At 37.8% G+C, this 26008-nt stretch overlaps 1 protein-coding gene across 16 annotated transcripts in view; it reads right to left on the bottom strand.

Annotated features, from left to right (window-relative positions):
- grh (grainy head) overlaps positions 1-26008 on the bottom strand; it is a 364785-nt gene that overhangs the window by 124423 nt on the left and 214354 nt on the right. For all 16 annotated transcript variants that reach the window (XM_017614481.1, XM_017614256.1, XM_017614404.1 and 13 more), the window contains one exon: positions 8823-9249. In XM_017614481.1, the coding sequence (XP_017469970.1) occupies positions 8823-9249 (427 nt within the window). The remainder of the gene's footprint in view (positions 1-8822; positions 9250-26008) is intronic.

Raw genomic sequence — 26008 nt, 5'->3', positions numbered from 1 at the left:
TGAACCTTAATTTAAAGATGCTCACGTCGTAAGAAGCAAGCAATTATATTCTCTCTCTTTTAAAGCTTTTCGTAAACAGTTTGGCTGGAGCAAAGCAATAAAAGCTTATCCTTCTAGGAAATTGTGATTTTTTACTTTTGGCCTACTACATACATACATACATCGACCACTTTGTACCACCTCAAGTGGTACATCAAATCGTAATATGTGCGCGGTAGCGAGGAGTGAGCTTGATAATGGGATGAAAAGTATTTGGAGACTATTAAATTTGCGGGAATTTAAAGCTAAGTGGCGAACTACCAGATGATCTTCCAAGCACAGATCGCGTTTATAAAAGAGGCTTTGGCTAATCGGGTTTTCTCTTGTAAATTTACTCTAACAGCCAACACAGAAATCTCGTCGAAAGTATTGATAGAGTACACACAGGCATTAGTAAGCTAGCTTCAAAATAAGTGAACCTCTAGTAAGGATGACTGCTGATTGAAATATACCAATAATAATGTAATTGGGTTACAGATGAACTTACAAAGTGACAATTTTTCCACACTGAGGTTAATTCCTCTCATTGTTCATTGTTGTCTGGGGTACCATGACATTTCCAGGTTCACGAAATTAGCAAACTGGCTCATTTTTTACGACCAGGACGGGAAAAATCGCATTCGAAGCAGACATATACTCCAGCCTATACTAACCTAACTAAAAATAATTAATTTACTATAGCCAAGACGAGCACTATTCAATTTAAGAATAATCACTCCAGCTCGAAGTTTCTATAACAAAAATCACCTTATTAATTGAGAACATAAACCTAATATTCTTTTCGATGCTAATAGTGATTAACTGGTAGGTATTATGTTACATAACAGCAATCATGACTTCACAAATTCAAGGGACTTCAGCGTATATTTCAACTTTCTCTACCGTATGCGCTAGGATCCTGATCAGATTCTAAGATAGGCGAAATATTGAACCAAAATTTGGGTGAATCTGTATAAATATTTACCTTTTTACTGATGACATGTTAAGCATCGACTTTTCCAGAGCACTTCAAAATAAACCATATGTTCTTTTGGAAGAAGAACAAATGAAAAGTAACAAAGATTGTAGCTCCCTTAATGGAAGGTTTGCTAGATTAACAGACGAAGAGCTTGCCGAACGCGTTGGACCAGAAAATCATATAAGACATAGGTAGACAGGTTTACAAACACATATTTATGGCTCTCTTTTAAAGAACTGAGCCTTCGAAAGTCTACATGAAAGAATTTTCTGTCATGGAACTTTCGGTATATCGCTAAATAAAGGTCTTAAAAAATACGCTTTATTAACAAAGTTGCTAATATCTGAAGTATTCATAATCAAGATCGAATACAAAATATACGTATCGAATAAAAAATAACTAAATCTGCTTCATTCACACTTTTTAAATAAAAATTAAGTTTTCGAGATATTTACGGGGTATATACAAAAATGTCTGGAGGAAGGTCAAGATGATGTGAAAGAAAAATACATGGAGCATATTCATAATCGAAATAAAATGGAAAATCAAATGATTTGCAGGAACATAAAAGCAAACGCTACTCGAAAATTTTCCTTTAAACAATTTCTAAATGCTAAATGTTACAAATATGATTTTGAAACCAGCAGGCTCCATCATTTCGGATGCATTTGTTGTCACAAATTCTGAGTTAAAAAAAGGAACAAAATTCACGTAGAAGTTAAAGCTTATTAATAATCTAAATTATAAAGAATATTCGTTTTCTAAGACTCAGAAAGCGTAATATTTCAGATTGCAATACGACTCCTAACTTGGACTCGTATAGGCGTCCCCTGCTAAGAAGGAAAAATGCGCTTTTCTGACTGTTTTTTGAGCTCATAAAGAATTCTGAGACTTTTTGACTCGAAGATTAGTTCAAATGCATATGGGGTTTTCTAATCCTCAATGCACTAATGTAGTTGTGGATGCAATAGGCGACAAAAATAATATTTTTTTTTTTTTGAGGAAGGTTCCACTAATGTGAACTGATATCAGAAAGAGACCGATAAATCGGGGAAAAAAATAAAACTTTTAGATTCATATGCATACTTCAATTAGTTTTTAGAAAACCATTGAGTAAGGGGTTTTAGAAGTAAACTGTCTTACTTCTTCAGGCGTCAACCTTATAAGAAACACTCGGAGGTGCTCCGGAAGTATGAAAATCCGTTTATTAATTGTATCGAGGTATTAAAGTACTAAGGAATAAGCTTTAAAATAAAAATTGCATGCCAAACTCGATCAGCTTAGATTGCGTAAAAGTATTAAGGAAATTCTAATATGAAAAAAAAAATGAAGTTAAGCTCTTTCAAATACACCGACTTATTAATATCGATAAAAAAAAGCTTCCAAGATCAATCAGTGTGTGTGTGTGTGTGTGTATCGACGTTAGAAGTCTTTATTAAGGCGGCTCTGTATGAATCACTCTGGCACTTTGAATTCTCCACTAGTTTTTAAAAAGAAACGCAGAAGAAATACAACAAACCTGCAATTATTTGGGTAAGTCTAAAAATCACAATTCGAAATAAGAAAATAAGATCACCAAGATCTCTTTTTTATTTATGTACATACATATAAGTTTTCACAATTATTTTTTTATTTTTCGCTAAGGCTTTCCAAGAAAAACTGTACGTTTTTGTAGCAGCAGACACTTTGAAATTGATCTCAATTCAATCGCTCTTTTTATGTTGTTGTTGTGATTATAAATATTTTTTCTCGCTTTTGCGCCGATTTTTATTCACAATAATTTTCTGTTTTCTACAAATCCAGCGCCGCGCACTAAAACGTAGTACACTATTTAGTAAAACTGCGATGCAAGCTTGATAGTAAGAAGAATCTGCGCAGTCAACTAGCAGGCAGCGCGTTTGCTTAGTCACGTCTTGATTACATATAGAAATAAATTAAAAATGATATATGTAGGTAGGTGCATATATACACATAGAAGCACTTGCGCGCGTTCGCTTGCTATTTTAGCGCTTGAGTTTTATTAAACTTTTGCGTGTTTTTTTTTTCTCTGTACACTTTCGTGAGTGCTTTGTTTATAGCGCTGAATTGCAATTGTCTGAGCTGAGAGATTCATAAATTTATTTAAATCACAAATCTTTTCTCAAATTTAATACAATTCAATTTTAATAAATTCTTTCTCAGAACACTTTTTCTTTTTGTTAAATGAAACTTATTTATTCACACACGCGCTTTTGTTTCGTCTTTAGAATTTCTGAAGGATACTTCTACTTGATACTTGTCTTCAAAGACGCGCGTTCATACTGTTCTTACGCCTCGTGCTTACACTTCTTTCCGCTTGTTTTTCGCACTCAGCGCTCAGCATTCACACAATGCCAAAACAGTATAGTCAGTCAGCCAGCTCGTTTAGTTCGTAAATCGCGGCGGCAATTCGTTCGTGGGCACTTGCCGATTCGCGTACATAATTCAACAAGCAATGGCTATACCAACAGGGAAATACGCCAGCCAAAAAGCAACCGTGTTTTTGGCGATCGGCAACGTGCTCGAACAACGTTCGAGTCTAAGCTTGGTCAGAAATACTAGCAAGCCTGGCCTGGCATAAAACGTATTCGCACACACGATCACGACCGACCTTGCTCCGTCAACACTGTGTGACACACTGAAGCCGAAGTCGTACCTGTAAAACGTATGCGAGAAGCGCGCGCGCACTAGTCGCAATCCACCGTCCATCCGTGCGTTGGACTGAGCCGCCAGGTATGATCACAGAAGCGACGCAGCGCGCAAGGCGCAGTCGCTGCAACAACGGCCGCGCAGGCAATTCGAAGCGAAGAAGAATACCCGTAGTGGTGGTAGCAATCTTTGCCCTTCAACTTGAGTCTTCTTGCATGTCGTGCGCGCTTTCATTACGGCTGCCGCTGCTGCTGCTGCTACGCTTACCTGGTTGGTTCACCGCACAGCGCAACCACCAACCAACGAGCAAACTGCTCAAACTGTTCGTTCGCTTGCTCGTCTCTGTCCGAACACAACCACGCGTCCAACGTTGTTCACAGTTATGTATGTATGCATGTGTCTCTCACTCTACCTCTATACGCTAGCGCGCCATTTCAAGTTCGAACGCGCTGAGCGCACTGATGTTTTTTCATCTACTGTCATACGCACCAGAAGCACGGCGAACTTCTAGAACCGTTGCGTTAACGCCTCTGTCGTCTATGTCGCACAGTGTTGCATGTTTTCAATCTACATAGCTTATTTCAGCGGCTCTACACTTCCTCAGCGTCAACGCGTAACTTTCAGGAAGTATAAGCGTGACGTACTCTGTTCGCAGACTGCGCTACATTGATACGCGCGCTGTGCTGTGTCGCTTTTGGCGGAAGGGCGCAAATATGCCGGAAGTGTCTGTGTTTGTTGGTAGTGTTAGTGGTTGTTTGGCTGGTGGGTTGCGCTTGCTGTCGTGCGCTCTTGGGCGGGTGGTGCATAAGAAGATAACTGGAGCAGGAAGTGCATGTCTGACGGCAGGAAAAAGCTACATTCGCTTTTGATGTATGCTTTTTGCGTACACTCACACACATGCAATGTCTGCGTTGTAGGCTATGTATTTCCATATGAATTTTTTTTTACAACTGTGCATTTAGGCTCACATACATAACAAGCGTGGGAATCGATTCAGCTTTAGCTAACTGATTCATATTATTTTTTTTTTGCAGTAAAAGTTTCTGTGTATAGTCTTATCTAGAGATATTTATTTCAGTTAGCACTAAAGTCTTATGTGCTATGTACGACTAGTTTCAGAATATTTTTCTAGCTCGTTATTGCCCAGCGAACCTTTACCCTGTGACTGCGCATATTAAATATGATACATATTTATTTGTCGCATAGCTTCACATGAAACCAGAACTTGGGCTATCTTATATTGGCTCTGTCTTTAATATAAACGCCATTTTAAATACAATCTTTAACTGTTTAGAAATGAATTGTTTGCGAAGCCTGTGAAAATAATCCTATTGCAGTTATTTCTTGACAATCAGCAGACCCCTTCTGCACCTAAATAGTTCCTCTAATTGGAAATCGTTAACAAAATTAGATAGACAAAGTCAGAGAGATGTTTCTAGTATATAGCTGAACACCTCTGTAGATGTAGATAGAGTCCTTCTTGTTTGCTCTGCGTGGCCGTCACGACATTTCTACCAGGAAGAAAGCCTCACCTCATAGTGTTCAGAGTCGTCATGGTTGGTCCATAGGTCATTTGTTACGGCATACCACAGCCACTCATAAATTTTCCTCAGTGGATCACAAATCAGTAATTCTAGTGAGTTATGTGCCTAACGACTATTTCGTTCCACTCGATATTGCGTTGTCCAAGAATCCAAAAGAGTGACGTTGACATAACCCATTTTCAGTGATGGTAGTGACGCATTTGTAGACAATCTCGACTTCCATTCCATATTAGACAAACGGTCATATCTATGGTAATGATCTTCACTTGAAAGAAACAGCAGTTATCTGGAAGACGATTTGATTGCCTGATCTGCAGGTTCATTGAATAGAGATCCTACATAATTTATATTCACTCAAGTTCGCTGGCTACCCATCTACGGTCCGCCTTTACAATTGCAAAAGTAAGAATGTCTTTTGCGGCTACCGCAGTTATGAAGACTTGTTGTGACTTTAAACAAAAAATCAAATGCAACACTTCTTGCAGGGACCGTAACAGTTAAAACAGTTTTGTTAAAAAAACCGCTCTTTAACAATTACTATTTGACTTTTATTTAATTAATCCTTAAATAAGCGTTATTTCTGACTTTAATTTTATATATATATAAAAAAAACAATTATTTTTGATTTTTATCTAAATAATCTGCAAATAACACTTATTTTTGATTTTTAAATTGTATGTCTTACACAACAGTTAACGAAGACTTTTATTTATAAAAATCATCAATATAAATCAGTCACTGACCTTTATTTTTTAAATCTTACTTATAAGTCATTTGTATAGGTCGTAGTAAACTTTTGACTCCCAACACCTTTATTGCGAAAAATGGTAGCGACTTTCATACGAATGATTTAAAAAAAAAAGTCGGTGACTGATTTTAATTGATGACTTTTATAAACAAGTCTTTAATAACTGTTATCTCTGACATATAATATAAGAATCAAAAATAATTTTTATTTTGCATAAAAATTGCAAATAAAAATTTATTTTCTAATTCCAATTTATTGAAATTTTTTTGACAGTTTTCATCAATAACTGTTATGTTCGGCCCTTGACTTTTTGGTTCAGTTAGAGCTTTGAGTATATGCCAGAAGCATTAAACCGGGCTAAGCTTGTCGGAGATAGGACTAAGTTTTTAACAGGATATAAATATTAAAAAAAAGGTTATCAAAGTCCTCCGTTATCTAGGCGAATGTTGAAGCGAAGTTACAGAATATGACTGACAAGAGTGTCATCAAAATTTATGTAGCCTAAGGCTTCTACTGTAAGAAACACCTTCCGTGAATGGTAGCCTTTTCCCTCCTGTGTTTTGGCAACTTCAAATAAGCTAAGGAAACCCAGATTTTTGGTCAATTTTGCACGTTCAGAAAGTCAATCGATCTGATTTCGATTTACTTAAAACTAAATTGGTTCAGAATTGTGAATATATATATTAATTTAGAGTCGAGATTGTATATAGGTATTTCTACAACTGTAGCACCAACAAAGTCCGATTAATAATGCAACAACGACATGGAAAAGCTCACTGATTAAGTTAAAGAAACGGAATTATGGTACTGTTGGAAAAAAACTATTGAACAACACAAGAAATTTTACAAATGTTTCTTAGGGTACGTTCATACAGAAAGCCGAGCCGCGCCGAGCGTAAAAAGGCAGAGCGAAGTTAAGCTGTTGCTGTTCACACTGAACGAATCACAAAAGTTACCTTCAATGAAAAGCGGCTAAAATATTTGTTCAATTTGCTGCAACTGCTTTCTCTAAAAATACATTTTCATTTATTTATTTTAATTTTTTTTTCACATCAGTGTCAAGAGGCGGAAAAATCAAATAGAAAATTTAAAATCAATAAATTCTTTGCTTTCAGCTCTAAAATGCTTCTGAAAAAGCTTGCTGTATGGATACTTCTGAAAGCTCCGCTAAGCTCGGAAGGGGTTCGCTCTGCTCGGCTCTGCTTCCTTTGTGAACGTACCATTAGAGATTATGTAACGAAAGTCTTACGTTGAATATAGATAAATATAATTCTGGAAAATTGATTTTTAAGTAGTTGGATTATGTGTCTGCAAACTAAACAAGGGTTAGGAAAAACTAGAGATGTTTAAACGAAGCGAAGTTATTCAAAAGTAACAGTTTCGCTAGGGCAATTGAGGGAACCGAAGAAGCACCCTATCATGGTCTTGAATCACACAACCTTCTTTGTCACATTCTTATCATTTTAAACTTCATTCACACCATTCGCGTGCTACCTGTTATCAATTGGTTCGAAGAAAGACAAACTCCCAGCACAAGTCAAGCGCCCACGCTACTTGAAAAATAAAAACAAAAAAACAACTAGCCCTCCAGGAGAAAACTTCAAACTTGTTCGAACACAACAACAAAGCTGAGGCAACATGTGCGCAAGAGCTCGTTTTGAATGCCAACTAAATAATACAAGCAAAATCCATAAACTGCTGATCGAGTTTGATCGTAAACGGTATTCCACGCAGGGTCGCTGGTGGTGGCTTTTTCATGCCGATGGCTAACGAACTGCAAAGCTACGTGAAAAAGTATGAGAGTGCACGTTTTTGTGTGCGCCAATACAGCAGCTCGTTTGCGAAAAAGGGATAGATAGAGTGAGCAATGAATTTAACTGTAATTTGCGCAGAAGCAAGAGCGAGGCAACAATATACAACGAATGGGACGCACATGCATACCAGTGTAGAAATTCAATGCATGGCTAAACACACAAGCGAACATGCACACACACACAAATTTAACCAGGTGTAATAGAGTAAATCAACATGCCTAGATATCACAAGCGCGATGGATACCTGAATGAATGAATGGGCTCAAATTTGCTGAGGCATCTAACCCGTTGTGGAACGCCGTTGGCAGTTGGAAACAACACATGGTTTGTATAACAGTTGAGCACAGGGTACACAGGCGAAATAGCGCGCACACACACACTCGCACTTACAAGTCTCACACACCCATGGCGTGCCATGGCCGTATAACAGTTACGACGATCGCATTGCAGGCCGCAGGCCCGCCAGCCAATAGAACGCTTCGACGCTTGCATAGCGGACACTAATACCAATGCCTCATTGACGCATGCACACATTACACAAACACAGCTGCCGCTGGTCGGACCAATTGCAAGCATTGGCGCAGTTGTTAGACGATAGACAAATAGTATTAGGCAGCGGGCAGCTCAAGGGGGAGAGCGTCCATATTTTGACAAGGCGAAGCGGCCACATTGGACGTTGGCGAACGCAAAGCTTTGGCTGGCGCGCGCAAAAAAACAAAAAGGAGCGCGTTTACTAGCGCAATGGCTTAGGGGTGGTGAAATAGGTGAATTTAAAAACGCGAGCGCGCACGCGCGGCTCTATGATGAAAATAATGCGTGCGCGTAACGCACTTTTTGCCATTCAGTCACACATCTTGCCTAGCGGACAACTGATGCACTCTCACTTCAACAATAACAAAATAGAGAGAAAAACAAATATTGACAAAAAACAAATTGAAGAAGCGAATACAAATTCAATTGAAAGCCAACAGACAGCGGGCGCCCAATTGCAACTCCTTTTGAAAAGGGGGAACATCTGCTTTGGAATCGATCGCTGCTGCGCGCTCACTCACCTTCGTGTCGCCGTGTTGCTGTTGCTGATGATGTGCCGCACCACTGCCCGCGCCACCATTTGTAATGAGGTTTGTCGCATCGACGATGGTGCTGCTAACGCCACTTTTCGGTTCCTTGCGTAGATCTTCCGGTTCGCGTTTGATGCTGATCGTCTGTTGAGCTTGTTGCTGGGCCAGACGTTGCTGTTCGGCGGTAACCACCACAGCTGTAGTGGCGCCACCAGCTGCCGCGGCTGCGGCTGTGGCGGCTGCCACAATGGCCGAATGCTGTGCGATGGACGTTGGTGTTGTGGATGCATTGCCGCTGCCGCCGCCAGCCGATGGGTGTGAACCAAGCAATAGGCCTTGGAATTCATTTTGCGATAGGCCGGATACGTCCAGAGGTGTGGTTTGACCATTTAACTTGTTGTTGGCCCCAGTTGTGGTGCTGCAAGGAAATTGAAGGAAAAAAATGAAAGAGTAAATTAGAAAACAGTAATGGTGATTAGCGAAAGAGAAGAGAAAAAAAAACAAAATTATAAATAATCTGAATAAAACAAAATATGCAGTGGACGGCTTCTTCTTTCAGCTGCCCGCTCAACTCTTTTACCTTCTTGACAAGTCATTGCATGTTGCAGCAACGGCTGCATGCGCGACAAATTGACAATTGGCTGTTGCAATCAACGCGCGCGAAAAAAAGTGTAGTTGAAGCAGTGCTTTTTTATGCTGCTGATAACAATTTTCAATTTGCATGTGGCAAATGTTTTGTGACTTGTGTCTCGAGGTAGATGCCCGACTGGAGGCTTTCGTTGCGGCAAGCTGTTTTGCGGTTAGTCGCGGACATGTTCGGGTGCAACAACACGAGCGTAATGATGGCGACGCGTGCGCCAAATTGCTAGCAAATTAGCGCATTTGTAATGGTTACAGCAATCAGCACTGCTCGGTAATCGATTATGAAGAGACAAACGCAAATATTTGTATGTACTATATTTGTGAGGTTGCAAAATATTTCAAGAAGTTAAATTTTTTTTAAAGAAATAATCATTCAATAAACTTCTGAGATCTTAAGAAGAGGAACCCCCTAAGAAAATAACAAACTTATTTGAGATCTTTTGTGTTTGCAGATCTTTGAAGTTGCGATAACTAGTCGGAAGATACGCCTAGACTGTGCTATTGGGACCACCGTCCGATTGCAGCTAAGGCACGCTTAGGTTAATTGGGTGAATCCCCTCCAGGTGTTGGTTTATAAATTTCTTATATAGTCCATATAAAATGGTTAAAAGGAAAAACACTGGTTGCTCCAAACGAAGTTCCGCAGGCAGCTGATGGCCACCCCTAAAACGTGTTAGTGAAATATGACCCGTGCTGCTGAAACTTTAGTCTTGTGTAAACAGGGCAGGGGAGAAGGAGATGCTGATGCCAATCCTTCAAGCAGCTACGGAAATAGGAGTGATCAGTACCTCGTGAGAACTTCTGTCAGAACACAACAGCAATGCATAGCCAGCTGAAGAAGGTACTTCGATCAACCACCTCTGTCGACTAAGGGTCAAAAATACTTTGTAATTTTAAATGTTGGTGTCCTTGACCATCGCTTGCTGAACCAACCTTAATCCCATCTGGCGACGAACAGTCTATAGGCGGCACCAAGTACTCGTATACCCTCTCTGCTGGTGGGTGGATAGAACCCCAGCGATGCCTTGTATAGTCAATTCATCAGGGATGCGCTTTCTTGAAAAGTCACTGAGCCATTGGTAAACTTTTCACTCTAATTTCAATCTCTCTTTAAACCAAACACTTCTTACTACACGAATACATAAAGTGAGTGTCAGTGAAAATCGTACAGTATTTTTCCCATTTTTGGAAAATATTTTGTTTTAATTACTAAAAATTTTAAATTAAAATATAGTTCACACTACAAATCCATAAAACTCAAAGTTTCTAACTTTGTAACAATTAAAAAAACATAAACAACTTTTCAACAAAATTTCGCACTTTTTATTCAGAATTTTAAGATTTTTTAAGAAGACGGAAATCTTCTAACACACGTCCAAAACACACTTCAGATTTGGATAAGAGAATTTCCAAATGTTATATAACGGAGACTATTTTGATGAAGCAAAAGGAACGGGGCAATGCATACGAGTCACGATGAGAATAGCAAGAAGGTGGCTGAAAAATTAAAAGACCTTCAAAGCCGACGGTAAACCGTATACCGGTGAAGAAAATTATGGTCGGATATGTAAATGATTGTTTGCACAAATTACAATGGAATCAGGCCTTTAAGGGGCCTGATATATCAGAACCATAACTTGTTATAATTTTTTTTTTACAATTTAATTGCTTCTTTTTTATACGCTTTTATTGTAAATATATTCCGATTCGTGGTGATTGTTTCTGACTCTATAAGTTAAAGAAAATGATCACATGCATTTAAATTAGTTAGTACAATTTATGTATAGGGGGCCGTAATTTTTTAAGTCCGGGGCCGGGGAGTTTTCTCTCGACGGCCTTGCATAGAATAAGTCCACTAAATATATCTCTCTCAAGTTTCAGTTCGACAGTTTTGTCTGAAATCATGATTGGGCCTAGTGTGCCAAATCACTGAAGGGATACGCAACACCTTCGCTTCTACTTTAGAACATTTTCTGATAGTACGAAGTGTTACTATCTACATACATCTACGATCTCATGTAACAATTTGAGATATCCGCTTATCTTACACGAATATCGCAAAACCTTCAGCTCAGTTCAAATGGTAAATAACTCTTCGATTCCTTTGAGACCAAAGGTGCATTTAGAGAACGTAAGCAGGACAAAGTATCTAAGTACTGGAAATACACAAAAAGTCTTCACTAATTAGCAGCTACAACTTTGAGGTAGTGATGAATTTTGTACCCAGCACCGAAAATGTATGCCTGGAGATAGAGTGAAGAATAACTCTTACCAATAGTAGATATGTAATGATTTACGCTCGGTTGGAAATCAAAAAAAAGCCATTCCCTTAAAAGGAAATAGGAACACTTCAGGAGCTTTCGAAGGAACATTTTTGCAGGTACCATATAGAAGGTGAGATGATGAAAACTCATAGATTACTCTGCCTAGGATAGGCAGGGTGTCCAGACTGTTTAAAAAAAGCACAATTTCTGAAAAAAAATCGCTAAAAATCGCCATTATCCAAAATTCTTCAGACTTATTCCACGGGAAAGCTAAAAGATTTAAATATTCAGTTTCCGCTGCTTTTCTTTCCTTCAAAGTAAAATAGTGAATTGCCAGGTCCCTGAAACTCGCCCTTTTGTGATTCACACACTTTTCTGGGGAAAAAATCAAAGCTTTTTTAAAAGTATTTAATTGACTAGGTAATCGTTTCAAAAGTTCTTCGATTAGGGTGATTAAACATTTTTGACAGTCTTTTAATATGCCTCTTAAGTGAAGTTTATCACGCAGTTCATTAGCCTCTTCTGCAAAATTATCGCGGAAAACTAAGTTTTGTATATTTTTATAATTGGAGAAAATTAATTTGAAGGGAAAAAATCGCCAATGGCGATTTCCTAAATTTTTACGCGCAAATATCAAGAAAAAAAATCGCCAAATGGGCGCGAAATCGCCAAGTCTGGACACTCTCTAACTAAGCTTAAAATAGAAAGGAAACCGGAAGATCGTATGTATGTCACAACTGCTACAAGACACTGGGAAGGTGCTATATTCAACAAAAATTTTTGGAAGTATAAACAGTTAAGTAGAAAGATATAGGCAAATAAAAAACGGTATGGACGCGACAAAAATTGAACTTATTTCGATACTATGGAGGAAGATCAGGCTGCTGTGTTGGACTCGGCCAAAATCGATTAGGCGATTACAGCGCCAAACAAAAAGAAGAAGATGAGAAATGTCAGCGTCTCGTGGCACTGTGAAGTACGAAGTGCTAAGGACCTCTCCTCTAGAATATCAATCGGGGCATATCAACCAACTTGCGGATAACTTTGCTGCTGAATCTGCGAAAAGATTGACAAGGAATTCCACTCAATGTGTTCGCAGATGGTTCTAAACTGTTGAGTGGACTTGCTGCTGGAATTTTCTGCCTGAAACTTAGCATCAGGAAACCCCAAAGACTAACTGATCATGGGAATATCTTTTAGGCAAACGCTTTGCTATTAGAAAAGTGCCGGGCTAGCTGGGAACAACTCAATGAAAAGTTATACGGCGATAGATACGTGTTTACATGAAGCAATTTTATAGGCACCTTGAGAGTTGAATCAAAAGTTGGCTGCCCCCCGACTTCATTGGAGGCGATTAGCTGAAAGGCAGTTCATACGAGGCGATTGTTGCTTTCGACTAAAAGTTGCCTCTAAAATCGGCCCATGTAAACACCGTATTAGCGACTCATGCACACAAAAATTTTCCAGATTCTGCTTTTCGAGAAATTGTCGTTTATGATGGCGCTTGTGTCGTGAATTGTCAAGAATGCAATGGAAATACTTAGGGTTTACTCAAAACTAGTGTTGATATCTTCACTTCAATTGGCAAGGAGCGATGACATATCAACTTATGTTTACCTAAATTAATATGAATAAGACCGTTTCTGGTATTGCTAGGCATCGATCAGATTAACCTAACCTAGGTATATAATTTACTTTAAAAAAGAAATCATGCTCCAGCTATAAATTACGTAGCTCCTAAGCATGTTGAGAACTTCAGACATGTGTGGCTAAGGAATGAAATATGTTAAAAAAATGAAATCAGAACTTAACAGATGATATCAAAATACAAAACAAAAGCAAGAAAGATTAATTACAAAAAATACTCAAAAGATGCTAAAACAGCACAGATTTCTCGACAAACAGCTTCACCAAAACTTGGTAGTGCACCGCAAATTTTGCAGACAAACAACAAACTACACAGGTACACAGTCTAACCGCAAGTGCGGCGGCAGTTTGATCAACAGCATCACCAACCAACGACAACTATGTATAGCTTTAACTGAAAACACACCGCCGCATATAACCAGCACATATTGTACTACATAGTATCCTGCTGCTTCGAACAAAAGCCTCTGCGGTTACGCTGCCTGCAACAACGGGACTCGGGTGCACAACTTGCTTGTTTTCCTTGTTGCTTGCTTGCAACAATCATATAGTAAAAATGTGATTGCGCGACACCTAACTCACTCCAACAATAACTGCAAGAATTTATGTAAAATGCCTGCTTAGCTTAAGGCGCACCGCTCCTGTCTGTTCGCTATTATTATTTGACTTTTCCGAGGAACCTGTTGCCTGTTAGGCTGGTCAGACTGCTGCCACACTTCGTTGCACTTGAATTGTAAATTTTTATGTTTGTGGTCGCTGAACAGGCAATTGGTGGCGTTGGAGTTGGAGTTGTTAAGCAAAGCAACAACAACAACAGCAAAAAAAAACGAAAAAAAAACTAAAAATGTTCTGTCAATGTTGTTGTTCAGGCGTTGCTGTGCTCTTGCTATTGCTTTTGCTGTTGTTGCCATTGTAAATGTTTGCACAATTTCGCACGGCAGCGGCGATGGCGTTAAATTGTTGACGCGTGCGCGCAATTTTCCTGTTTTTTATTGCTGTTTATTATTTGTCGAGGCGCCGCTGCTTTTATTGTATTCCTGTTTTTGTTCTCCCACAACATAACCATAACAAAGCAGTTGTTGTTGTTTGTTTTTTTAATACTTATATTCCCACTTCACCGTAGCTGTAGCTGTCATTGTAATTGTTCTGGTTGTGACTGTTACTAGTAAGTAGTATTTATTCTCAACGCCTCGCCAATCCTGTTTCAATTCGGGCGCGTGCTATTTTCAACGCCTGACCGCGCCACCGCAAAACGATTCGGCGCGCGCATGCGCGTTACTCCGCTTTACACTGCGCGGCGCTGATTGATTTTTCGCACTCGTTTCGGTTAAGCGATGATGTTGTTTTCCTGTTCCTGTTATGATGTTGCGCGCACACACTGTTGTTGTTGTTGTTGTTGTTGTCGTTGTCGTTGTCGCTCCACCACTTTGGTTGTTCTGGTTCTGATACGTTTCTTTATTTCCAGTTCTAGTTCGTTTGCGATTCCCTTTTTTTCTGCTGAGTTTTGGGCTCAGGTTGAGCCTGTTTTTATGTCTGATATGCCACCACCTCAGAGCAACTGTCCGCACTGTTAGTAAGTGTGTCTGTTGTTGCATGCTTTGTGCAGGGTGTTACATTCCTTTTTATGTAGCTAGTTGGGAGGCGTGCAAGTGCACGCGCGAAGACACCTGTAACTCTGGCGCCGTCACAAATGTGTTTTACTACAAGTTAAACAGCGACTGTAGAAAAGGTGGCGCGAATGGTAAATGAGTATACATAGATTAGCATACAAGTTTTGTTCTTTGAACACGGAAAAAATTTTACATGGAGTTGAAATTAGTTCAGCCGCAACCCTTCTATCGGGGCGGTGGTGTAAAGAAGGGAAGGAAAATTGCAGTCGAAGGACTCTTGGAGGAGAAAAATGGAAAAAAGGTTTGTATGTAGTTTGATAAGATAAGAACCGAAGGGTTAACATTTGGCGTATGTGGCTTCGCTGGCACTTTCCAAGCACACCAAAAAAAGTTCTCCGTACACTCCTGAGTCTAAAGTATTTACGCAATGGAATTTCGAAAAAAAAATTAACAAGCCAAGCGCCTTTTTACCCTTTTTATGGGCACATCAGCTTTCGGCAACACCAAAAAAAAAAAAATCAAGAGGTGGGAGGAACTAAGATTTGGTGCGTAAGTACTCAAGGCTAATGAGCTGTGGAACAAAAAAAAATTATTTTCGACAAAAGAACTTAGACTTATCACACCTTAAGAACCGACTGTAAATGAAAAGGCTATGAAGAAGACTATAAAAAGGCGAACTCTACGTTGGGAAAATGTTTTTTCTGATAACCGGCACCATCAGCAGGCAATGCCAAACTTCAGAGGGTATTTCTGCCTTCAGAAAGCTTCTCACAAAAGCCGTTTCGAAACGTCGGATAACAAACTGAGGCAGACCTACTTCGCCGAGGTCCGAAACCTGGTAGTACGCAGCACTAAACTCCACCATAAAAGATACATCAGACTACATGGCTGTCCTAAGATCTTAGAACGAGAGAGGAAATTGATGATGTTGGGAAAGACCACCGTCTGGACATGTATCCAGTGTTTTTAACGTGCATACGTTCGGAGGACCAAGCACCGACTCAGATTACTAGTAAAGCTCAACGTCGAAAAGATGGAAGCACAACATATAGCCAACATCCTTGCTAATCAACATGGTCACCGATAGAACTTTTCAACAAAGTGACAGATGCAAGCCACTAGATCACTACGTTTTCCTCTCGTCACATACCGCCGCCTAATAAGTAGTTGAATTTCAGAGAGCTCCAAAGAACGACGCTGTAGAGAAAATAAATGCCACTTACGGGATACAGTGCGATCAAGCGCAATGCGAGCTAAAGAGAAAAGTGAGACAAACATCCTTCCTTCCTTAAAGAAGTCGAAATATTATTTTAGCGTGAAGATCTTGAGCTGCTTGGCGACACTTAAAACTACCGAAAATTTTCTTAGGCGACTTACGACAGATTTCAAGACTAGGGTGGGTTCTTGTGAAAGCAAACCGATTACCGAAGTTCACAGCTTGCTAAAATTATAATGGGCACACTTCTCCACCCTGCTGAATGACATTGAACCCAATTAAGTAGTTAGGACCGAGCCCCCAGTCCATGGCGATGGAATCGGTGTACCGCCGCCCCCCATAGTACGAATAGCAATTTCTACTACTGAAAATCTACCAGCTGACTAAAGCAGAGTTACTCAAGATGAGGGTCATGCATCAACTGCTATACAGAATAAGATAGGACGCATGCTTACTTCGACATATACGTCAACTGCCTCAGAATGAGTGCGTCTGTAGACCCGGCGTATTCATCATACGCCAAATCATTGAAAATTACCTGCGGGAAGATTGGCTTTGCCGTTCTTACTCGAATTTATAGCTCGATGAAGCCCTTCAGGCCAAATGCTCAGATGCCTAATTTCCAGGTACTCCCGAAGGGATCTGGCAAATAAGGTAAAACAATTTCGTTGTGGTTTCCAATATAATTTAGTCGAGACTTGCATTGCCGAAACAGTCCCTAAATAGTTGGAGACCTATCCAATGCCTTGAGTGTAGATTGGCGGTCAATACAGACACTTAAGAATTCGACAGTGTGTGATCCCGGAATAAGTGTTGGAATTAAACCTTGTAAAAGCTTCTCAGCAAAAGATACTTACGACTAGATAACTCTCAACAATATCATACAGATATCCTTATATTTTAAGACTGCAAGTGGCTCCTAAGAACTCTCCCACGTATAGAGCTACAACGTGGCGGTAGGTGGAGCAGAGCTCCCATACAGCAAACTGCGACTATATTTTGAAGTTTGGAAAGCAGATTTCCCACGCAATCGATTGAGAGTCTGCTCCACCATGTCGCTGATGCATAACTGATAATGGGTCTGATCAACGAGGTGTAGATCCAGAGAATACCCCTTGGTGACAGGCCACACATTTCACCAAAGACCCGTTTACAATGCCAAAATGCCTACAAAGCTTTGCAGGTCTTATGCTCAACGTAAGAATCCCAAGAAAGTTTGGATACCAAGTGTAATTCATATTCAGTGTTTTTACAATGAGTCCAAAATAAACAGACCCCATTAGTAGAGGAATGATCTAGAAAAATTTAAGACTTGGATTTTTCCACTAAGCTTCATCACCTCGGTTTTGTTGGCTATTAGAGAAGATGTTGATAAACTATACTCAAAGTCACGTAGTTACTATTGAACGGTTTGCTTTAAATTATTAGCTCAAAATCAAGGACGAAAAACAGAGAGCGAAATGCTTCTCTCGGGATCTGCCTTTGAGTATCGGATCTCAGGGCAGAAAGATTAGTATAGATTACGAAAAATTGCCAGAAAACAAAATGTAACCACATTAAAAAAAAAACCTTATGAATTTTAAGAAGCCATTGACATTTATGTTATTTGTTTATAAAACTGTCGATGGTGAAATATTGTTGGTTGATGTCAATGACTGGTCAGTACAATGGACTCATAAATTAAGATATATATATGTAGTTGTAGTTAGGTGCACCGTAAACTTCGCAGGCACCATACGCACCACACACACGACAACTGTATATCTAAAGAGTTTAGACAATAATTGACCAACACATTTCTCACAATAAAATGCGCTTAGCGGTACTAAGTGCGTTACTAAATAAACTAAATGTGGTGAGTTCAAATCCAAGGTGCTTAGTGGATGACGAAATATATACATCAATGAAGTAGAAGCATGGAAGAGCGGTACCCAGCGGTGGCTTTTGTGTTATGTAGTTAATAATTCACAATATGGCGACAATTTCTACATTTTTGTACCGCTGCTACGCATTGACCTTTTCCATGCTCCAGAAAATGAGTAGCGCTTCATGTTAGGAGCCTTCTAAGCTACTATAACAACAACCATGGAAGAATAAATAATAATAAGACAAGCATAACAATTTGTTGACGCTTGACTAATATCAACAACTTGGTACATGGTTACATATGGTCCTACATGCTGCATTGAGCTTTAGTTGCTTGTTTTTCTATAGAAAAGTTCCGCATAGAAGTACGTTGGTAGTAGGGATGTTAATTTTTCAGCATTTTCCGATCCCGGGATTTTCGGGATGTCGTTATCACAATGCCGGGACTTAGATATTCATTACTTTTCAACAACTTGAATTGAAAAAATTGCTTCTATATTGTTTGAGAAGCTCTCCTACCATAAAATAAATAATAAATAAATGCGTTTGAAACCTCCTTTTTTTATATAAAGAGGAGGGTTTGATTCCAAAAATTATTTAAAAAATTCAATGCAATGTAGAATATAAATATGGGTACCAAATGCAAGAGGAAATTTCTTTAGAATTAAAAAATAATAATATTTTTTGGATTTATAGGAAGAATATGTAATTTTTTGAGCTGATAAAGTTAGAAGGATGAAATTCAAGGATGTTATCAAGTTTTTATAAGTCCTTAACATATAAGTTTTTCCAAAAATAAATATTGCAAAATTTCTTGGATAAAATATTAAAAGAACATTTTCAATACCAAAAAATTTAATCTGTTTAAATTCTACAGAATTTTGTCTTTAATTTGGTACCTATACTTTTTCTCTAAGCACATTTCACTACATTTTTTTTAACCATTTTTGAATTACTGGTTTCGCGAATATATTGATTTTTGTGTGTAAAATTTACTATCGCATGGTGTTATATGTATATTGTAGACATTTATAAAAAGATATTAATCATTAAATAAAAAAAAAGAAATATAGCCAACACTTGTCAAGTAAGGGAGTTTCTATTATTGCCATCAGTGCAAATTACAAATCCGGAAAATTCCGGGATGTTCGTAACTTAAAAAAGGCTGGGATCCCGGGATTAACATTCCTACTAGGTACATACATATTTGCTTTTATAAAACTCACAATTGCGCGATGTTGTTATTGTTTTTTATTTTTTGCTGGTGGCATATTGTATACGAGTACCTATATGTACATATTTCATAATTTCCACGCTTGGAAATATGAGCATTTTAAGTTGGTCTTCTTGGGTCGGCTGGCAGTGATGTTTGTTGGCCGGCGGTGGCTTTCATTCGAATTTAGAAAGAAGTGTAACGAACCGCTTGAGTAGCTGCTAAAAGAAAAAATCTAGTAGTGAGTAGAGTGCCATTCTGGTTACTATTGTTATTGTTGTTGTTGTTGTAAATGTCGCACTAATTTGGCTTGCCGTGTGCGCGTTTATTTCCTGGAAAAGTCGCGTGTTCCGCACTTTATGGCCATGAAACAAACATAGAATCAACCGTAAAAACAACAGCAACAACAACAGTAATGCGGGGAAAATAGTAACGTCCAAAGCAAAAAATAAATAAAACAAACAAGGGCAGTACTAAATATACAACAAAGAATGGAGCCAGCTTTACAAAACGGGCCAAATGCCGACGGCTTGTCCGATACATGCAAGTATTAAGTTAAGTTGGTTGTTTGTTCTTCATGCCACATACATACATAGAATGGCAGTTAAAGTTTTGCTGCAAAAGCCACACAGCGCGCTGCTTTTGAGATTGCGTAATTATAATTAAAATGTATGGTCACATATGTGCCATATGTACGTATGTATGTATGTGAGTATGACCATTTGTGTGTTATTTGGTAACTGTTTACCTTTTGCCTTCAGCCTTTGCCTTTTTTTATTTTATTCTCGACTAATGTTTTAATTACTAACAGAAATTATATTTTATACGTTTTTATTTTTATTTAGAGTGTGACTTCTTCAATGAGCTTGTTTGTTTTTTTTTTTGAATTTCGTTGTATTCGTTGTAACGCATAAAAACCAAAATAAACTTAAGTGAATTTGCCCTCAGCCGCTTTGCACGTAAAATACATTTACCAGCGAAAATTGTTTTGTCGAAATGTAATTATTCGCCTGATAAAATTATGTAGGTACATAGTTAGAATTATGTATGTATATAATCTAAAAAATAATTCTCTTTTCTACGACATAAAATAAATAAAATAATATAAATTGATTGAAAAATGGGAATGCAATATTTTTTTATATAACAACCTTCAATAGAACCGTTTCCAGTCGACAAAAACATTGGTTAAATTGAATGAATTTCACTTCAAATTGCTTATCCCAGGACTGACTCAATTTACTGAGGATTTGTCTGTGCAGATGCTCCAGAAAAGAGATTTGAATTAAACTTATTTGCGAACCAAGTTCTATAGCTTGCGCTTTCTTAAGCTAGAATATAGGCTATAAAACTGCGTATTTAGAAAATTTCTGAAGATTCTTAATAAAAAGTTTGTTGTTGTTGTAACATTTTGTTGAATTTTTTTAAATTTTTCTACAATATTTGAAAGTCGGACGTATACGTTTTCTGTTCATGAGCTGTAAATACAATAAACATTAAACAAGCAAAAGAAAAATGATCAAAACTGGAAAAAGTATCGTATCCCAATTATTTTTCACATAACCGTATACTAGAACAACTCTAATTGCAAATGTTCGCCATTTTTCGCTCCCTGCGCATTTTGGAATACCTTGAGGATAAAAAATAAAGTATTAAAAAAAAAAGAGGGCACCTTTAGGGGAAAAATCCCAGGCTCTTGGGACGTAAGGCACCAAAACTCATCAAAAAAAGATAATTATATTTATTTGTTTATCCTTACTAGTATTATAAATCCGAAAGTGAGTTTGCTTGTTTGCTATGCTTTCACGCTTTAACTACTCAACCGATCATCATGAAATTTTGTACACTGCTGTCATTTAGCCCAACTTAAAATATAGGATAAAATTTATCTCGATTAGATAAGGGTGCGTGGCACCTCCCATACAAACGGAATATTTCATACTGCATTTCCCAGGAAATACTAGATAGATAGATAACTGGAACTTGGTATGGAGATATATAAAATCATTATCTGCTCATGGATGAGAGCTGCCACCTTTTAAAAAAATCAAATACAACTGTAATTTAAGGAATTATTTATTTGAAAATTATATTAAAAAATGGACGTCAAGAGGCTTAAAAAAGCTGTAATTCGAATATAGTTTGAAAAGGGTTGCCACCTGTTTGAAAAGTCAAATTTAAACTAATTATACGCAAGCTATCTCAAGAAATAAAATATGGTTGTCTAACGAAATATTGTTAAGAGACCTTTAGTTTAAAAATTTTGAATAATATATGTCTTTCGCAAGGGTTGCCACCTTTTTAAAAATTAAATTCAAAAATTAAACTTTACAGTTAAAGGCGCGCAATGTTCTGGCGGTTGATTTATCTGTGGTGATGAGATTTACCCCTGCCCAACTCAGCCCTGGTGTCTCGGAATGAATCTTTAACGCATAATAATACTGGAATAACATCCATTGGGCCAATTGCAACGCACAAGCGTTCGCTATACTCATTGGTGCAACAGGGCGATTTAATCTGACATCCGCGGCACCTTTTCGAACTTGGCGATTATTCCTAATGACTCCAGCGCCACTTGTCAGCCTTTTGTGGCAATAGTATTGCCAATACATATTTTGAATATTAGCCAAAGTGGATCATAAATAAGATTTTTAGCAATAACTTAACTCCAGCGCCAACTTGCGGGTGTATTTGTGAATTGTGAAACGGTCCGGGCATTTAGGAGGATTTCATTCACCATTTTTCCCCATGACTATAAGATTGATTTGATATATTGCCGTACCAAGTTCCGGTATTCTACCATGAATACTTCCAAAGATATGCAGTAAGAAAAAATCGGTTTGTATAGGAGGTGCCACGCCCCCTTTATATATCGAAATTTTTTCAGCCTATAACCATCCTGGGGACGTCTGAAGCAGGTGTCCGAAATTTCATAATAATTGGTTCAGCCGTTCTCGAGCTTTGCGAGCACATAAAAAACGTCTTTATATTGTTAAAGATTATAGATTATGGAAGATTGGTATGAATCGAAATGATTTTGAATGGGCTTAATTTCAAAACTACATCTAAGAGGTTTCCATCTGTTCAAAATCTCAAATTGAGTTCGGGGGATAAGTTAATGGAAAAAATATGACAAGTGAGAAGTTTAAGAAAGTTTTTGATTGAAAATATTTTGAAGATGGTTAAACAAATTTTAAGTCTCCTGTTTTTTCATTGAGTTTTCTTGAAATAAATTTTACTCAATGTAACACGTAGAAATTTCATACACTCAGCGAAGCGGGTAAAGGCGATCTAGTAACTTATAAAATAGCCATTTCGCGTGAAAAACTTATATAAGCAATATGATTCAGAATAAATGGCGAACATTTGTTTGGTGCATACTTCCGACCTACACCTATCGCTTAATGCAGTAAAAGCAAACAATTTTAATGTTAAAAACTCAGTTAGAAATTTTGGGTTTGATTGCAAAAAAACTCAAAAAGTTTTATGTTTAGATCAAAAGGAAATACCAAAAAAATGTTCACTATTTTATTCTGCACCAAATCGCCTTGTAGCATTTTTGCCTAGGGCAATTATTTTGAAGATTGGTTTCAAATCCAGATGGCTTTGAATTTTTCCTTGTCCTTTTTTTCTGCTCTACTGTATACTCGGTAGGACCAACGTTCGATCCCTGGTTTAATTTATATTCATCACTACTCGGCTTGCAATGGCAAACTTCCGAGTGAATTTCTGCCATAGAAAGCTTTTCTTTAAAACCCGTTCGCGGTTAGAAGGCGTCGATAAACTTTAGATCCCTCCCTTTGCGTGAAAACGTTAAGCCGCTTACCAAAAATCGTTTGCGAGATAGCGAAAGTTAGCAATTAAATATGAAATACAATTTGAAAATTGCGAAGAAGTAAGAGTCAGTGGACTCCGAAGCAATTGGATTTTTGGAAGGAATCATGCAGAATAATTCCTTTGTAAGATTTTAGGAAAATCCGCAAGTTAAGTTTCTTCTACGAAGGGACCAAATAAGACACATGATACATGGGTTCGAAAAAGCCTATGTGATAAGAAGAGAAATCGCAGAAAGGTGCGAAATTCATGCATCTCTTAAAATAGTCAAGAGGCACTTGCCTTTGTCGCTTGAGAATCTTAAGAACCTGTTGATGATAGCAGATTTTGAGGAGAACGTTTTAAAATAGCGCACGTTAAAAGAAACCTCACGAGAGGCGCTAAGGCCGCCTATTTAAAACATCGCGTGGGTCGAATAAAAGAAATTTACAGAGTTGCCACTTGTTTGAAAATTTCAGTTTAAGTATATAAATTGGTAAGATAAAGTAAATATTGCAATACGGGTGCCAAACTAAATAGGTTTGGGAAGGCTTACGGCTGAATATATTTTTGGCGAGGGTTGCCACTTGTTTGTAAATTTTACTTAAATTAAATTGATAAGATAAACCAAATATTACAATATGTGCACCAAACTAATTAAGTTTAAAAATGTTTACTGCCGAAAATATTTTTGAGGAGGGTTGCCACCTGTTTGAAAATTTGTATTTAAATAAATTTGTACGATAAATTAAACATTACAATATGCGTATAAAACTAAAGATGTTCAAAAAGGATTACTATCGAAAATATTTTTGAGAAGGGTTGCCATTTGTTTTAAAAATTTTAATTCAATGAAAATGTAAAATAAATATTAAAATATGGGTATCAAACTAAAGAGGTTTAATATAGTGTACTAACGAAAATATTTTTGAGGTGGGTTGCCACTTATTTTAAAAATTTAATTAATTGAAATTGATAATATAAACTAAGTATTACAATATCGGTGTCAAACGGAAAGTATTTGAGATTTATTGATTTAGAAATATTTAGAGTTGCCATCTATCTAAAACTACAAAGTATTTTTGTGATGTTACTCCCTCTAACTAGCTACTACAACCAAAACTCTTATGGCATTATTCATGAAAAATGCAATTGACTGAAATAGCTTTATCAAGTGAGATCTTCACACATACATTTTTCCGATTTATGTACAAAGCATTTAAAGTCTCCTTTATTTTTTATGAACTTTGGTGTCAGTTATTTGCAAGTCACCCTGTGAAAAAAATTTCAAGCTGCGGATAAGTAGTTTCCATTTTCCATTTTATATACAAATAAAAAACAAATTTTCCCAAATCATCATCTCAAATTCATGTAGTAGGAAACCTCCGAGTTTCAAATCAAATGTTATGCAAATTAACTTCCAAAATATTTATGCAAAGTCAGATAAAAGTAAAGAACGACACATGCAACTGGAGAGCAAGAAGCCCAGGTTTGTATATATGTAGTACATAAAAAAAATAATAATCTTACGTAAGGATTTCACCGTTGAAATAAGAGAATGATTCCCTAATGTATCAAACAACGCATCCTGGTCTTGGGGTATAACGCGAAGGGAAGGGTTGTAGTAGACCAACACACATATAACGGCACAAATGGAAACTCAAATGAACCTTGAAGCACACACACACACACACATACGTAACTAAGTACACTTTCAAGCGTAGAATCAATTTCAATAAGCTGGGATTATGTTGCTGAATTGCACTTAAGTCAGCGACGGCTGGCAAACGGCAAATAGCAATAGCCTGCAGAAAACAACAGTAATAATGTGCATCAACAAAATTGCTGCAACGACTACATACAATCAATGTTGCAATAATAAAATTAAATTTTTTGTTATCACCGTTGTTTTCAGCCATTTATATGCAATCGATACTCTTGCTGGTTTGCCTTTGTTTTTGTTTCGCCGATAGGTTGCAAGTCGCAAGTTGCAAGATTGTGCGCATGCGCACATTCACACTCGAAATTCAATTAAAAATTGAACAGCTTTTGTGCGCACAATGCGCTACAACAACAACAACAACAACAACCATGAGCATCAACGATTAGGTGTGCCTATTGCAACTTTGCAATTTCTTTGATGCAAATCACGGCGATTGCTGGTGCAAAGGGGGCAAAAGCGTGCAATCCATACACGGCACGGGCACAGCAACAATTGATGTCAGCGTGTGATTGTGTGACTTTAAAGTACCCAATATTTTTACTAACTTTATGCCATATGCACTAGCTGCAGTGCTTTAGCGAATTTGCGGCCGCACAGTGGCGTAGAAGGCGACGAATTAGGGTATGGTGTACAATTGGGAAATTATTTCCAATAAAATCTGAAACAACAATTTGCGACAATTTGTCGCAGGAGTTGTCTGAAATGGCTTCAAGATGAATGTGTGTTGGTTAGTTGAGGTTATAGGTTGCTGTTAAGACCGTTCACAATGCTTTAGCGCAATTAAACTCTTTTTGGAATTGAACTCAAACTCAAACTCTTTCTGGAATTGAACTGGCGTATTGCATACTTCGGAATTAGTTCTTAAACATTCAAATCATTCGCACTGCAGATGATTTCTGAACTGCATTAATTTGAATATTCTCAAGTACTCCTAGTATGGCATTCACTTTTATTTTACACAAAAATCTTACTTTCCTCTTTCCCTCTCACACATGATACGCTCCAGCCACTGGCATACCGTTTCGGTTATTATGACACAGTGCGGCCTAATAGGATTAGCATCGTTTAAGTTGACAGGTGAAAAGTTGCAAATGACACTGATGAGGCAGGCAGGCAGGCAAAAGAACAAATACAAATATGTAATTTGCAAAATCTACTTTATATGTATTAATGAATTTATGTA

The sequence above is a fragment of the Rhagoletis zephyria genome, unplaced genomic scaffold (assembly GCF_001687245.7).
Source record: "Rhagoletis zephyria isolate East Lansing unplaced genomic scaffold, Rhagoletis_zephyria_1.1 Rzeph_scaffold_00001, whole genome shotgun sequence".
Classification (NCBI taxonomy): Eukaryota; Metazoa; Arthropoda; class Insecta; order Diptera; family Tephritidae; genus Rhagoletis; species Rhagoletis zephyria.
This window is presented reverse-complemented; position numbering and strand designations above follow the sequence as displayed.